At 36.8% G+C, this 17,630-nt stretch overlaps 1 protein-coding gene across 5 annotated transcripts in view; it reads left to right on the top strand.

Moving 5' to 3' along the window:
* LOC131248746 (uncharacterized) overlaps positions 1-17,630 on the top strand; it is a 50,464-nt gene that overhangs the window by 21,023 nt on the left and 11,811 nt on the right. For 3 of the 5 annotated variants that reach the window (XM_058249187.1, XM_058249185.1, XM_058249183.1), the window contains exons 5-10: positions 1,287-1,624; positions 2,817-2,946; positions 11,800-11,928; positions 12,066-12,110; positions 13,991-14,070; positions 14,197-14,293. In XM_058249187.1, the coding sequence (XP_058105170.1) occupies positions 1,287-1,624; positions 2,817-2,946; positions 11,800-11,928; positions 12,066-12,110; positions 13,991-14,070; positions 14,197-14,293 (819 nt within the window). The remainder of the gene's footprint in view (positions 1-1,286; positions 1,625-2,816; positions 2,947-11,799; positions 11,929-12,065; positions 12,111-13,990; positions 14,071-14,196; positions 14,294-17,630) is intronic. The other 2 variants (XM_058249184.1, XM_058249186.1) reach the window with 2 other exon arrangements.

Below are 17,630 nucleotides of genomic sequence, written 5' to 3'. Positions count from 1 at the left end.
AATTGGTGGATGAATATAATGTTTGTGTGCTTAAGGAAGACATGGTTAAATGAAATATGAAAGGTGATTGTGTTTACACTGCATTAGAGGATTTTGTCATCATGATGATACCAAATCTATAAGGACGCTATGCTGCACCATAACACTGCTGATGGCATATATGTTTTGCAACGCATATTTCAAACACCATTTAGACACTTTCCGTTGCTTCTCTACTCTTCTAAAGACAAGAAGTGGACTAAGGAAAATGTTTAAACCACCTGTGAATGACAATCATTTGCAAGGACAGACCTATTCAATAACATAATAAGAATTAGCCTCCATTTTTTCGTGTTTTTGAACTCCATTATTTATAAAACATTGCTACTGGCTCATACTTTCCCTCTCGGGGCAAGGTAAAGGTGTAAGCCTCATATCTAGTGACAACCATAATAAAAAACAAACCTAACCATTTACATTATTAGTGTTCTGCATTTAGTAATGATCACTTTAGGTTTTTGGAGGGCATGAACTTAACTGATAATATGAATAGCATTAGCAAGCTTTTCACCTAGTTAATAAATAGATGAGATTGCTCATTAGACTTCAGGGGTCCTGGTAGCAGGTTTATGGTAGGAATTATCCAAAGCTTTCATTTCATGAACAAAATGCATTATATATACAGATAACCTGATTATTTATTTTAAATCAAAAATAACCACGAAGTAATCAAATAACCTGATTATATATTTTAAATCAAAATAACCACAAAGTAATCAAACACTTGGAGTGGACCATTCTACCATGTTTACAGTGAAAAAAATCCTAAAAGAAAGTGTTTTTTATTTTATTTTATTTTAAAGGAGCATTTTTTAACACCCCTTCAACCTGAGATAAGTTTCTATAGTACCTGAACGGCTGAACTGACATTCCTTTTTTCTTTTTTTGAAAAAAGCTATGAAGTAATTAAATGCTTGGAGGACCATTTTGCCATATTTATGGTAAAATTTCCAAAAGAATGTGTTTTTATTTTTATTTATTTATTTTTTTTAATTTTTAATTTTGAACACCCCTCAACCTGAGATAAGAATGTAGGGGTGGATTAATTTATGGTGTTATTGATTTGTACCAGCCAGTTGTATTTATTGAGTATTCTCTCTTCTCAGATTTTGGCTGATCTTTCTCACGTTTTATGCATTTCCCTCCTAGTATATTACTGCATGGGATGCTAGAGCATATTATATTTGCAGTATTGGGTGTTTTATCCTATTAGGTGAATGTGTTTACTTTCTATTAATTTTCGACAGGCAATGAAAAGCGCTAGCCAGACAGAAGAAATCCAAAATTGGATTGAGAGATTTAGGACTTGGCTCAAGGAGCTATCTTTGCCTCAAGGGACACATTCTTATGATGAAATGGCACTCAATGAGCAACTGGTAGTTGACCAATTATCAGATAGTGACCTTCCTATTTGGTTTGCCGCACAAAGAGCTGTCCCTCGATATGAAGGCCTTCTATCATCAGTACTTGGACCTCGTGGGAGGCTCTTAAGGAAATTGCTCATGTGGATCGGAATTATTCCCTCCATGCCAGAAACATCATTCAAGATTGATAATGCTAGTAAAAGTTCCGAACCTTATTTGAGGTCGGTGCAAATTGAGTTGCAGTTTTCGTTTGTTAAGGTCACATGCTCAGAAGTCTCTGTGTTATGAAGTGCTTATACATCCATCATTTCATTCTTTGTGTGGACAATGATTTTGGTTTACCATTATTTTCTTACTCCTGATAGGTTTTCTTTCAGCACTAAAGTGAAATTAAGTGAACCAGTAATCGTAGATTACCCACTGCCAAGTTGTATCCAAAGGAAACAAATTGTTTACAAATAATTGACCCAGTAATTATTTGATAGAAAATGTTAGCATTGATAATGCAAACTTTCTGGGAAAGAATATTTCCAGCACTATATTAAAAGGAAATGCTTTAACTAGAAAGGGGTAGCATTTTTAACATATGCAATAATGTAGAATGACAAATAAGGAAATTTATTTTTGCCTATTTCTTTTTGGAAAGATGATGAAAATTTTATTATGTGAAAACCAAAGGGGTATGAGTTCCCTATACAAAAGCCCTCATGGCTAACACCTACTTTGACCAAAACATTGACCATGGAATTTGCCTCTCTTTTAAGATGAGCAAACAAAATTCTTAGCCTAGAGGCAAGGTCACAGATCTCATAATACAGAAAAAGTTTCTGCAGCTTCGTCATTGGATTGTAAGCCAGAGAGACGACGTACTTGGAGCTGCTTTCCACAATGACTGGCCCACTGAACTTTTTTGATAAAATTCTTGAGGCTGCTCTAATAGCCTTGCCCTTGTCTTTGGAGGCATCCACCTAACAAGCAAGACCAGAAAATGACATATGAATTACTCCCTTATCATCTCTTAAGATGCCTTACATAAACTGATGCCCAGGTTACCAAGGGAAGACCTGTTAAAGTTAAGATTCCAAACGTCAAAGGCTGACATTTGGTTTCCCCTCTTTTCCTTATCAATGTTCATGTATCGTCCTTAGCAGTGGAGTTGACATGAAATTACAGGGAGAGCCCCATAGTGAACCCTGTCATTACTCAATTTGAGTTTCCATTTAGCCTGTTCCCACTGTTGAATTTATGTATATTTTCAGCAGTAACTGATGAAGATATGAATTTTTCCATTTACATGATGGGTTCCAAATTTCCAATGTCTTCTAGTAACCAGTTATTACTTTTCCAAAGTAGCTGCTGAGAATGATATTCATCTGATGAATGAACTCATAATTGACAAGCTGTTGCTACCAGGCCCAACTCTTTATCGAGGATATCACTTGCTGACATTTGGAAACCTGCTACACGGGAATCTTGCGGAAATGATCTCTGGAAAATGTTTAAAACGTCTATATCTGTACTTTTTTCCCAGTCAGTTCTCCAGGTAATCCCAACCGTGCAATCTCCTCTTTAGGTTACTTGAGATAAAAAAATCCCACCAGGATGAGATTTTGAGGCCTTTCCATTGACTTACCTCATTATTGCCAATAATGATCAGTACTAATACTATGTTCTTCTTTGTTTGTTTATTAGAATTTTGTGTAGGCCAAGTGCCTCATCTAGTTATGGTTCCTTGATTCCATTTTTTCTTCATGGCTTTGGCTGTCACACGATGATAAGAAATCATGTCATGTACAAGTTGTAGAATTGTGTGCTTGTTTATGGATTCATGCTCACTAGTAATAAATAAATTTCCATATTACATTCTATTCCCTTGGACTTGTTTAAAATCAAGTCAAACTGCTTCTGCGGTGGCCTGGTCTATTTGCAGTGAAAGTCAGCACATAGGTCTTCTTTGTGCTTGTCTGTGGATTGATGCTCACTATTAATAAATAAATTTCCTCGTTACATTCTATTCTGCAGAGACTGGTTTGGAAATTAAGGAAAATTGCTTATGAAGGGACTTGGTCTATTTGCAGTGAAAGTCAACACATGCATTTTCCCATGACTTGCACCTACTGTTCATACATAACTTTTCCTATTGATACTTAAAATAGTTGGTGATATGGATTCATAATTCAGTTAACAGCTCCAACGGGCTGGTTTGTGCTTGTTATATAATTCTTCATTCCTTAGGCTAGTGTATTTGACTTCATAGTTGGGTTTCATTTTTTCAATCTGGGCCATCCTTCAATTACAAAACACTTCCATGATTTTACACTGCTTAAGTATCTTCTTATGAGCATAGAAATATGTGAATATTCTCATATTCCACCAATGACTAAGCGAGGTTTAGAATTCTTTTTTTGGATAATGCAAAAGATGTATTCAAAAAGTGGAGAGAGATACAAGTGGGTGATCATCCAACAAATAAGTATGTTGCTTCTTTTACAAGGGAAAGAGCCCCATGGTTGGTACTGCAAAGGGGGAGAGTATATGAAGGGTTTAACTTACATGACATGCTTCCAATTTCGCTGAAAATAAAGACGAGAGCCCAAGGCTCATCGATCTTTGACTTAGCCCACCAGATGACATTTTTAGACCTGGCTTCAGTCAAGAGGGGCCTAAAATGTGATTCGTAAGTGTTCTAAGGCTGAAAAGGAGAAAGCTCAGTTGGCTTGGAGAAGGATAAAACATTAGCATCATTCTAGTTTGAACAATTCTATCCATTCTAGCAGAGGCATGTTTACCACTGTAATAACCACCGAAGCTTCAACTTCTAAGTATTGTGACCATTCAACATGTGTTTGGAGTAAGGGCTTTCAGATTGTAGCCTGCAGTTCCAAAGTCCAAGGGCAAGAGTTGCCGTCTTCCCAATTCTTATAGAAGTGCTCGATTTCGTGTTTTATTTATTTATTTATTTATATATATATATATATATATTAAAGTTATTATTATTATTATTATTTTTTTAATAGCATATGGGATCTTGGCCATGTTGTATAAAATAGCATCATGGATGACATAGATAGACTTCTCAGTATCAGACTGGGGACACAGACTTCTGTTCAATTTCTAGAGTACTTATCAATCAGCGTTTTGATTGTCTTGGAATTGTTTATTATGAATTGTTCTAAAAAAATTTCAATATAAGATGCTTGCGACAAGCCCAAAAACTTCTTGGGTCAATGTCTTGTAATTTTTACTCCTAGTATAAAGTCTACCTCATTAAGCTCTTTCATTTCATAATTCGATGATAGCCATTCTTTGGTTGAGAGTAGCATTCACATATCATTGCATGTTAATAAAGTATGATAAACATACAAAGATAATATAGAAAAGTGCTTCCCAAATCTCTTCACATACATGCAATTGTCTTCTTTACACAAAGAAAATCCAAAAAAAGTAATGGCTTCATGGAATCTCATGTACCACTTCCTCGATGATTGTTTTAGTCCATATATAGACTTCAAGAGCTTACAAACCTCCTTGCCTAACCTTTCTCAATATATTTCACAGATTGTTTCATATAAATATCTTCTTGTATGTCTCCATTCAAGAAAATAGTCTTTACATCCATCTGATATAATTCTAGGTCAAGGTAGGCTACAATAGCCAAAATTATGTGAATTGATGTAGATCTACCCACAAGTGAGAACATTTCTTCACAATCGACACCTTCCACTTGCATAAAACTTTTTTCTCCTAAACGAGCTTTATACTTATCAATTGAACCATCTATCTTTCTTTTATTTTTGAATAGTCACTTATTTGCAATTTCTTTACAGCCAACTGGGAGAGCGACTAGCTTCCAAACAATAGTCACTTATTTGCAATTTCTTTACAACCAACTGGGAGAGCGACTAGCTTCCAAACATGATTTTTCCTCATTAAATCAATTCCTTTGTTTATTGCAAGAATCCAATCTTCAGAATTTGGTGATGTCAACACCTCTTAATACAAACCAGGTTCATCTTCATTTATTGTGATGTAGGAGTATGATTCACCTACTATGTAAAAGTGTCTTTTAGGGATCCTACCCCACAAACTTCGTTGCAACTTGAGTACATTGGTCAATGCACTTCCACCATCTTTAGGAATAATATGAATGCCCTAATTATCATTGTTTAGACCACTGCTCTCACTTCCTTGAACTGCATTTGGCATCTCATAGAGTTCTACTTCTATCCTTGGCTTCTTTCTACTCGGATGTCTATTTTCCAAAAATGTCACATATTAGGATTCAACAATGTCACATATTAGGATTCAATTTCAATCCATCTACATGGGCCTTGCATACTAACACATACTCCTTCAAATGGAAGGATTATCGAAAGAATGTGCACTTAACTATTCTTTTATCTAATTTGCCTATGTTTGGAGTAGGAATTAAGACGTGACCCAATAAATCCCATGGAAGTAGATCACCCAATGACAATCTCCTACCTATCACAATTCAAAAGGCATTTTGAGAATCAATTTTGAAGGAATTCTATTTAATACATAAGTTGTAAACAATGCATGTCCTAAAAAGGTAGTTGGCAGATGTGTGTGACCCATGACAGATTTGACCATATATAGCTAAGTTCTATTTCTTCTTGTAGCTACACCATTTTATTGAGGAGCAGAAGGCATAATATACTATTGAGTAATGCCGGCATTTTCACAGTATAATTTGAAGATATGTGATGTGTAATCTCCACCCCTATCTATCCTCATCAGTTTGATTCTTTTATGTATTTTATTCTCTACTTTTAATTTTTATTTTTGAAAATAGTTGAGTGCTTCTGAATTTTGAGAAATTAGATATGCCGCTTTATATCACGATTGTAATCAATAAAAGTTATACAATATTGACAACCATTTCGAGCTCATACATTCAAAGGTCCACCTATATCACTGTGTACAATATGTAAAACTTCTTTAGATCTGGTTGCCTTAAGGAATTGTTTTTTAGTTTCTTTTCTTGACGCAGAATATTAACAAAAGGGCAAATATATTCTTGTCAATGTTCCCAATAATCTATCTTGTGCCAACCTCATCATTTGATCTTTTCCTATATACCATAAAAGACTTAGATGCAACACTAGCATCTCATACACCTAAAAAAAGAAAAAAGAAAGAAAAAAGAAAGAGCCGCTTGATATTGATAAAGATCTATTTATAACATTTAGGTGGAGTTGTATACATGAAGTGGGGCTGTAGTGGTTGTGGAGGTTTCATGGGTTGATATCTAGGTGGATACAGTTGATTTTGAGGTGGATATGATTGGTATTGAGGTGGGTGTTTGATGGGGACATCACGCACACACACACACCCCCTACACACGTACACAAGGAGGAGGAAGGCCTCACCATCGATCTAGATCGATGACGACATCCATGGAGGGCCTCGTAGTTAGAGGGCTGTGCTATGGTTCATTGGAGTGGACCCGATCATCATGTGGATCCCACCATTAGATCTTATGATCGTGACCCACTACCCTAAATGATCTAGGACTTTGAGTTTTGCTTATTATCGTTATCAGGAACATCATGAACGGTTTTGATTGCATTAATTAGTTGTTATTTTTGTTACTTCGTCTTTAAGTTATAGTGTGTGCACATGGCGCGGCCTTTGGGGTATAGGGTTCTCTTATACATAGGCAACCCCTTGTAGGTTTTTGTTATTATTATTATTGAAGATTATGAATAAAATTATGCGTTTTCCTGCTTCTCTAATTATCTGAGTTGTGGAAATCTAATTGGGTGCGAAACCCTCCCTTCTTCGAAGGGCTAAATACCGTGGTATGAAGCCACACCCATCCAAAATCGCCCCCACCTTCTACCCTTAATATTCATCATCTCCCACAACCATCCCATCATCAAATCCACCCCCTTTTGCAACCGATCCTTCATTTACAGCAGATTTGCAAAATCAAGCCCTCCAGGAGGGTTGAAACTTCGGCAGAACACCGTGCACAGATCGGACGCCTGATCGGCCTGAAACTTGTGTGTGGGTGGCCCACCCCTGGCCGACCAACCCCAAGTTGTCCTTTTTTGGGATCGTGGGTCCCACACACGTGCAGGCAGGATCCCACGCACGTGCGTCTGGGCCAGATTGATGTCCACATGTGTGGACTATTTTCAGGTTCTCTCTCCTTTAATCCTCTCCTCTCTCGCCTTAAATCCCTAACCCTAACCCTAGATAATCCTAAATTCCAAGTTCTATTCTACTTTTGCAAACCCTAGGCTTTCCCGAATTGAAACATGTGAATCCCTTGGATTGGGGAATAATCCTTTGCAAGAGTGGATAAATCTACTCTCCTTTGAGCATTGTTTGGTTTATAAATTTTAATTGATCTAGCCATAACATGTGTAGGCTTGGACCCTCGTAGATTCCCCTTGTTGAATGCTTGATCTTACGTGGGATGTGGAATTTTTGTGATTGTTTCTAAATTATTATGATCTAAAGCCTGAAATCTTGCATATCATGTTTAACTTTCATGTCCTGCACCAGCGTTGTTGGTAACATGGTGGGTATGGACAAAAATGAGGGGAAATGGGTGGATAATAGCACATATTGGATTGATTATTGGGAGCACTCTATTTGTGTGGTTTCCTAAACATTTTCTTTGACGGAATATGCTTCTTTCGACTTTTGGCAACAAAAAGCACACTGCTTCCAGATTGAACAACTTTTGACTCAATCTCATGTTCTAGATGATGGGCTAAATCCTTGAAGTTCTTGATTGCTCCATTGTATTTAGGATGTCGTTGATGTAAGGACCAAGAATTTGGCAGAGATTGAAACATTGCTATAATTTTAAGGTTTTCTATCAAGGCACAACTTACATTCATAGATCAATTATCATCTGTTCTATCTTCCTAATATGGTCCTTAATGAAGCATCCAATTGGCATTCTATATGCATCGAATTCCTTTTACATCGTTTTGATTTTGGCATCTGATATTTTGGCATAAGACTCAATTAGAGCATCCCACATTTCCTTGGCAGTCTCATGAATTTCATACGTGAGGATCAATTCTTTGTGCATAGAGCTAAGAAGGATATTTCTATTAGTTTTGTTAATTTTTTTCCATTTCTTGTATTTCTAAGTTTTAGACCACTTATTTGAATATTCCTCCCCCCCCCTCTTTTTTTTTGGTATTCTTCTAACGGTCTTTAATGTGCACAACACATTTTCTTCATCTAATGAGATCCTAATATATCTATGCTAGTCATTAAAATTATTGTTATCAGATTTCTCCATGTTTAAGAGGTTGTCCACGACTGATTTAGATGCCATTTCTAGTCACTATATAAGGTGAGAGAGGATCCTATATTAGTCAACCTGGAAACACGTCGAGACACTATAATTTTATTCAAGCATAATCATCATTAGTGGTCCAAAAGGTCCAAATTCGTATCACCCAAACCAATTGACACGAGATAATACGGTGATTGTCAATCTGGCCCAAAACTTCCACTTATCTGATTGGACGTAGTAGAAACAATCAAAGTCAAAAGGACAATAAAAGAATCCATCCATGGCAATAGTCAGGTGACCCTGACGCATGATAAATCTTAATAGCTTAGCAACATACTAGTGTAGCACCACTATAAGTTAGTGTGTTGCAACAACATTGCATGCCATGAAAACTACAAGTATGACATCTGTTGAATATTACCATGAGATACAAACTTTTGTATAGGATGATGAAGTGGTACATCGGCAATTCATTTCATTGTTCTCTCATCAGAATCATGTTAATCATGTCATTGACACCACTATTGGATGCAAGTGGATGATGTGGTACGTTATACTTGAGATTATCATAATTATGGATCAAGCAAGATGATTACATGACTGAGTTGTGGAGCCAAAATAGGGAACCCAGTGGCCTGCTTAAATCAACCACATGTGGGAAGACAAGCTAATTCACCTTCCCGGTCTGATCACAAAGATGGTAATGCCAACGACATGGTCCCGGTCAATGCAAGAGGATGGGTCCCACATTATGTCTCATCTCTTGCTTCTCTCACCTCTTAGTGAAATAGGGAAAAGCACAAACGGTATAGCCCACAGAATGCATGGCCCAAGGAGCACAAATATGTAGTCCCCAGAAAAGATCGTGAGTGCGTGGCCGACTAGATGGAGGTGTGAATGTTAATGGGGACATCAAAGGACTTACTCGGGTGTACCAGAGACGGAGGTGACCACCCACATAAGCGCAACTCTCTTTGTGTATGGGAGATGAGTTCTAGATGGGGCTCGACGGGTCATTTTGAAGACCCCACATGCATTGAACGTACATCAGGAAGACCCCATTTTCCGATGATGTGGTTTGCTTAGGAGACCATTTCAGTTAGGATTTTTACTTTTGTGTCGATCAGACTGTTGAATCTTGTCGATCAGGCCATCAGGCCACCAGATTTTCCAAATCTGGGCCCCTTGGACCTTGATCTTACTTTTTTTTTTTAATGGTTTCTTTCTTTTTTTTTTTTTTTTTTTTAAGGATTTATTTGACGGTTAAGATTGATAATAAGTTTTTTTTTTTTTTTTCCTTATTTTGAATGATGAGCCATATCACTTATGTGAGTGGCATAGTAGTAATTATTTTGAAATTTTATTATAAAAGCATAAGGGGTGGACGTCCAACCCTAGTGGAGAAGTTTGAGAAGAAAAAAAAGAAAAAAAGAAAGACTTTCTCGTGTGAATATATTTTTCCTTTGTTTTTTAGGGTTTGTGAGAAACCTTCCCTTCCAATTGAATTGGGGAAGGGTAGAGGCTTGTTTAGTGGTGGATTCCCTAATGTGCATTCATCCTCTTTCTCTTCTTCAACAAGTTATTCCTCTTCTCTTTTCTTCTTCCTTTCCCTTCCCTTATAACCTTTTAAAACTTGTCAAAACCCAACTTAATCCATCCATTTTCTTTTCTCCCTGCCCATCCACGTGTGGACCTGGACGCACGCACATGTGTCTATACGGACCTTCACGTGTGGGCCCCTTTTCGTATCTTTTCCTCATTGATCTCCCTCCAACACTACCCCATCCCTATATTCTTTAATCCCTAGAACCCTGACTCCCAAATCGTAGTTTGTGAACCTAAAATCCTAACAAAATCTGATTTTTTTTGTAAAACTTTTCCCAAACCAGAATTTTATTTGCGTCATTATCTATTCACTTGTTTGTTGCACTACCCATGCTAGATTTGAAGTTCCTACTTCCAAGTGGGCCAATCTCTTATTATTTTATATTTTCGTGCATCGCGTATGTGATAACCTAGGACCTTTGTCTTACAAATCTGAAATTTCTAAATCTATTATGGGGATTTGTTTGGTTTTACATGTTGATTGCTGAAATTAATACGTAATTGATCTCTCATCTTGAATCATAGGTTAGTTTCCATCGTCCTACATCAACTTTGGTATCAGAGCCTCGTTCTAGTGTAGTATAGGTGTTCGACAAAATTCCTATACCCATAGTAGAGCATATAGATTGCATATAACTTGCTGAATTTTCTGATTTGGGTTTCTGAATTTTCTGCTTGGGTATTTTCAAAGTACTATATTACTAGAGGTTTCAGATTTAGTGAATTTAAGACACCTAGTTGCTGAATTTTCAATTTTAGCCTTATTAGAATCATTCTAGGGCTGTCCATAGGGTTTAAGGTACTAACGGTCTTCATAAATAAAATACATGTGCATCAACAATATCACATTGAGCATCATCAAATCTGATTTTTGCACCGCATTTATCATATATTTGATTCAATCAACAAACTACTTGAAGATTAGAAGAGCTAAAAATTACAAGTTCTTGGGATGTTGGATTCAATCAACAAACTACTTGAAAATTTCATAACTGCTTTGTTTCTGTGACATCAGTCAAGTAGGGTTAATGAAGCAGTTGTATTCAGCTTTATACTGAGCTGCATAGTTTATCATGTACATTTGATCAATGATATTTTGTTGAACCATGCTGAAAGCATTGCCTTTAAGACGCCAGCATCATTTGGTCTAGAAGGTTTACCGAGGATTTTGATCAAGTGTAGATCTCTCAAGAAAAGGAGATTGGTAACTGCTCTTTGATTTTCAACCAATTGAGTAGGTTGGTTGAAAATAAAAGAGGGACTTCTAAGATGAGAAATTAATAACAGTTGATTCAGTGTTCATAATGAATCATACATTCCACAATTGCTTTTCCTCAATGATGCTGTCCCATCCTTTTCTTTTTGGCTGTGATATATTGGTTATAACAGCATTGAGTAGTTACAATTTTGTGAGGTAAATATTTTGCTGGGCTTTTCAAATGAAACCTTTTATATGTTTGCTGTCTTAGTGATGTTTAACTTTCGAGTTTAGTTCTGGAGTAGGAACCAGCTTTTGAAGAATTAATATTGCTTTATACTGAGGAACAAGGTCAAAGAGAGACTGAAGATGAAGCCGAGATTCCTTCTTTGCAGTTGAAGATCTATGAGAGAATCCCTATTCCGGATCTTCTTGTGAGTAGTCGTAACATTTTGTTTTGCATGGTCTTTTCAAAGCTCGTATGATTTTCTTTAGCTATTGTTGATTGCTTTCCTTGTTGTAGTTACCATGTTGAGATGCTTTTAGCAATATTGTGGTTAATCTTTTGCAGGTTATTTTTCCCCACAAAAAACTATCTTTCCGGATCCTAGATACGGTATGTCTTCTTCTAATGATCCATACAACAGCTTTGGTGAGTGTATTAAGAATCAGGAGCCAATACTTCACTGTTTGGACTGATAATATGCATATCTATTACAAGTTTATACTATTTCAACACTACAAGCACAATGGATGGGTGTTTTTATTAGTCAAAGTGGGTCTGATGACAGTTCCTTTAACTTTATTTCTTAGTCATAAAACCCTAGGATGATTTTTTTTTTTGTGTGTGTGTGTGTGTGTGTGTTAGTTTTGGTCATTTTTAATTTAAGAGCCACCTTTGAACTGATATTGTTGTAGAGATGGCCTTTGGTATGGTGGAAGGACCATGAGTTATTATCACTTTAATTTGAAGTTGGGCGATGGTGTTGTGTTTTGATCTATGACCTGGCTTTTGTATGTGCATCCTTTCTGAACTACCTCTAGGGCCTTTGCTAAGTTACCACTTCTGGTGGCTAAGTGTCAAACTCTTGTTATGGGCTGCCTTTACCAGTCGTTGTGCATTAGGTCATTTTAGCCATCCTGGCATCCCATTACAATTACCTCTAGTGGCTTTACTTGGCCTATCCTTGGCCACATGTTTCACAACAATCTTGGTCATGCGGTATCTAATCATGTAGTGACAGGACTCATCATCCCAATTTAACATGCATTAGCTGCTGAAAGGCTTCAAAAAAAGATGTTGAAAGGAAATGACTGTTTACATGCATTCTACTATGGTTTTAAAACTCAAACAATTTGACATCCCTCAAAAGTCTGTTGGGTTGAGTTTTCTCTAGTCTTGAACACCAATATTTTGATTTCTGTCTTTTTTATTATTATTATTATTTTTTTAAAAAGTTTCCCCAAGTTTTGTCAAGTTGAGTTGATTGACTGAGTCAACTAAGGCTTGAATGAATCTTGACCAAATTGTGGCCAGAAGGTTTTTTATTTTTATTTTTTATTTTTTATTTTTTATTTTTTAATTTTTTAAATCCGAAGAAATCCAACTGTGTTGAGTTAGCCAGCCAGTCAAGTTTTTTGGAGTTTTCAGACATTGCATTCTACTATAAGATATTACATGGAGAAATACATGTCATTAATTTGTTTTAAATGTGAGAATACATGGTCAATAGACTTTACCTTTTAGGTGCAAGGTTAACCTTGCTCTGAGGTCCGACAATAGTTTGTGGATCAACAGTCTCAGGCATGACCTGAAGGAAGTTGTCCCGTGGTTTTAAACTTGAAAAGTTGACTTGAAAATTTGTCAAGTGGAGTCAATTTTGTGTGTGTGTGTGTGTGTGTGTGTGTGTGTGTGTGTGTGTGTGTGTGTGTGTATCAATAATATTTAACAGTTAAAAATTATAAATATCTCAGAGTCTTGGTGAAGTTTGTCAATTTGAATCGAGTCGAATTGACCACTGAACCTAGTCTTGACAGAGTTGTGACCAAATCAAGTGTTTTTCTTTTTTAGTCTTAATGAAATCTGCCCAAGTTGAGTCAAGTTTTAAAGCAGAGGTTGTGCCTTAAGATCCCAATGGAAACCTCACCTGCTAATTACTCTAATTATCAGAAGGTCAGTTGACTCTTGATTGTAATCAACCTATCAACCTGTGTAATAGTCGATTACATTGCACCTGTTAGGACTTTTGTTATCTCATTGCCAGTCCACAGAGGCTTTCAGCAGGTAGACAGCCGGTGTCAAACTTATGCCATTACTTCCAACATGAATCCAAAGAGAGATTCATGTAGCCGACCCCAATTAGTTGGGATAAGGCTTGATGATGATCATGATTATCAGAAGGTCAGTTCTGCATGTCCATGATTTTGGCAACAGATGATCTGCCAAATGATTTTTTACTATACCTCTCAATTGAATATTGCAAGATTTGCTTGCAGGTACGCTTGGATGTTGCGAGCATTCTGGGACTGTTGGCATTCTTTGTAAATTACAAATTTGAGAATATTCTTTCATCTCCGTAAGCATCAACTCGTACTTCAATTGGATGCTTTGAAGTTCAAGTTTGAGGTGTATTGAAATTTGATTCTCTTTCATGGTACAGTTTCCCATGGTCTACTGATTACATCATATGATTGTCATACAGGTCAGCAATTTTGCTTGATGTGATCGCAATTAGTGCACTTATAATATATGTTACACGTGTAGCACTCGGTTACAAACAAACCTGGGATCGTTATCAAGTGAGTTCAACCTTTCCTTTTCTTTTTTTTTTTTTTAACCTACCCCCCCAATGGGCATTTGAACCCAGGACTTTAGTGTTGAAATGCAGCGCATCTACCACTGAGCCAGAGTTCAACATTTCCTTGCTGTAAAAGTTTGAATCCGTTCCGTTCGGATATTGATCGGTCTTGGTTTGACTGCTTTATCCATTCCCTTGATGGATCGTATTTCTGTTTCCTTTGTAAATGAGGGAACCATGATAAGTCAATCTCTTGCATTTTCTTACAACAAAAGTCCCTAATTCGGTCTTTGTTCTAACTAATTTCTTGATGGTTTCGTGAGCATTGGTATGTCTGAATTTTTAGGCAATGGTTTTTATTCTAAAGGCTTCTATTTCTATCGTGTTGTATCTTGCATTTCTTAGGTCAAAGTGGCATATGTTACCTTGAAGTTTAGAGACCGTGATATGTGTGGAAATGAGATGGAAATGAATCTTAGTAAATTGAATGATTAAAAAGAGTTGTACAAAAAGAAAAAGAAAAATAAAAAGGCCAACCCTAAATCTGTGAAGCCGAACCAAATAGAGCTAGGACATGGCGATACTATTGTTCGGAGTATCCCCGATATTACCGAAATATCCCTAATATTATTTTTTATCTCCAGCTTGGCAATATCAATTACATTGGTAGTATTAGAAATTCTAGGTATTGGCGATGTATCGCTAAATATCACCAATATTTTCAAATGTGTAAATTCTAGTTGTCGCATGTACACCAATGTATCACGAATATTTTCGACTTGTGTAAATTTTAGGTGTTGCTTGTATCACTAGCGTATTGGCGACATTTCAATAAATCGCCAATTTATTGATATCACCAAAAATGTGTTTATTAAAAAAAAATTCCGTTTCAATTTTCGTTTATGGGCGCATGGTGGTTGTATGCAATGTTCAAATTGTTGAGGATAATATCGATAATATCACGATATTATATTGTTATTACAACATGGCGATATTGAGACCACAATCTTTCGTTGCCTTTCCAGTCGTTGACGATATCTCGGCGAAATATCATGTGTTGTCGATATTCTGAAATATCAATGGATGATTGAATGGAAGGTTGGATGGATGGTCGAATGGGATTGATGGGATGGTTGGACTGATTTCTTACAACAACACATGCTTAAAAGCCCCCATTAAATGAAAACATACTAGTTATGCATTCTTTTTGCAATTTTTTTTATTCCTAAATATGAAAATATGTGCATTTTAGCATCTCTAGAAGTTTCACTGAAAAATTCCACCGTTTTCCCCATGTTTTCCCAATGTTCCTCCACATTTTCAGTTATCGGTGATATTATCGACGATATCGATATCGATATCGTTTCCGTATCCCTGGTTAGTGAAACTTGTAGCGATACTGATTCTTCGAACACTAGCGATGACCATGTTGATGATAATGATGTTGATGTGCACACACGCACATGTGGGATCTGGTATGTCATTGCCCTCACAATTGGAGGTTGAATTCCTTGATTAGCATGCAAAACATGCAAAATCATGAATTTCTATCTTCCTTGTAGCAATTCCAATTTCTATCTCGATTTCTTTCTAGAATTCAGGTTTTGTTCTCAAATATCAATGAGAGTTGGTCAAAATTAACTAAATACTATATTAGAAGCATAAAATTATGGGATTTTTTCTTCTTCTTTCTTTCTTTCTTTCTTCTTCTTCTTCTTCTTCTTCTTCTTCTTCTTCTTCTTTTTTTTTTTTTTTTTTTTTTTTTTTTTTTTTGGGTATTATTTGAGAGAGAAAAAAAATGCAAAGGGGGTTGTTGGTTTCAATGTATTGACAATAGTACTATTGTCGATACAAAGAAGCATATAACACGTGATATATTGGATACAATGCAATATATTGTGATATGTCGCACAATACAAGAAAGTCTTCTGACATTCGGCCTATTTCGTATCGGGGACTATCGATACCGATAGTATTAGTTGATATATCGACCAATACTATCAATATTGTAAACACTGACGTAGGCTGCATACACTACATGCCTTGTAGCTTGTAGCTTACGCTATGACACCTATAACATATGCTACAGGGGAAATATGCCATTTTCACATTTACGTAGCGTTTTTGCTATGCTATGCTATGTAGCATATGCTACAATGCCATTGCAAACACTATCAGAGACTGATCACCCTCCTGTCTCAAGTTACTTATTTCCTAGTAAGTACTGTAAATTCTAGCCATATTAGAGCATGAAGGTATGGCGAGAGAAACAAGGAAGGTGATGAAGGTATGGCAAGAGAAACAAGGAAGTATAAATGATCAATTGGAAGATGCAAGGTCACTTGCTAAAGTGAAAGGAAAGAAAGCAATATCGGATCCAACATCAATTGCAATGTTCACGAAAGAGGAAAACCCGGAAGGATGGATGGTGGTTCGTAGAAAGAAACCAGAGTCAAGGAAGACATCCCCTTTGACTAAGCTCCCGGCGTTATTTGTAGTAGGGTTTCCGGCCGACTGGCTCTCGATGAATTTTGATTGAGTCTTCGGGTGTGCTGGAAAAGTCATGGAGTTTGTCATCCCACGAGCTTGGAATTCCTCCGACAGCCATGGTTTCGGCTTCATCTGAATGAGCTAGGAGGACAAGGCAGAGAAGGCCGTAAAACTCCTCCACGGTGAAAGATTTGGAGGCTTGCAATTGGGTATGCAGAAAGCTTGCTTTGGGCCTGATATAAAGAACAAGGAAGCTTCAAGGCACGGAGTCATTGGTCGAAATTTGAAAAAAGTGTCAGCATGGAAACAGAGTCAGAGCTTCCTCAAGAGACAGGGCAGTGGGGAAATATACAACTGTGTCTGGGGTTAACAAATCTTACTAAGACACTCTAAAAAGCAATCTCATGTAGGATTTTAATCACGCAATTGACAACCCAGGATTAGGGGAATCATCAAAATCCAAACCAGAAAAATGGATTTGGAGAGGAATCAATTGAAGGCCCTGTTATTTCTATCCACCAAAAGGTGGTAGATGATTCACAAGAAGCGCTGGAATTTAGCTTCATACTTCCATCAAACCAGGGACAACAGTAGCATTCCTCAAAGAATGGTTGGAGCAGAACTGCAATTTAGAAGATGATGATGTGGTGGTTAACATACTAAACGATGATCATGCTCTGGTTTCAGTTAGCTTGTAATCAGAAGCAGATAGCTTCTGCATGTCGTGCAATCTGTTTCGGGACGATATGGTTCGAAGCATCCAAAAATGAGAGCTCTTGTTAGTGTTTGATGGGAAGAAGTTTGGGTTTGAATCTGGAACTTGCCTTCTACTACCCATCATCGTAGTC

The sequence above is a fragment of the Magnolia sinica genome, chromosome 6 (genome assembly GCF_029962835.1).
Source record: "Magnolia sinica isolate HGM2019 chromosome 6, MsV1, whole genome shotgun sequence".
Taxonomy (NCBI): Eukaryota; Viridiplantae; Streptophyta; class Magnoliopsida; order Magnoliales; family Magnoliaceae; genus Magnolia; species Magnolia sinica.
Note: the sequence above shows the minus strand (reverse complement) of the source record. Positions and strands in the feature narration are given on the sequence as shown.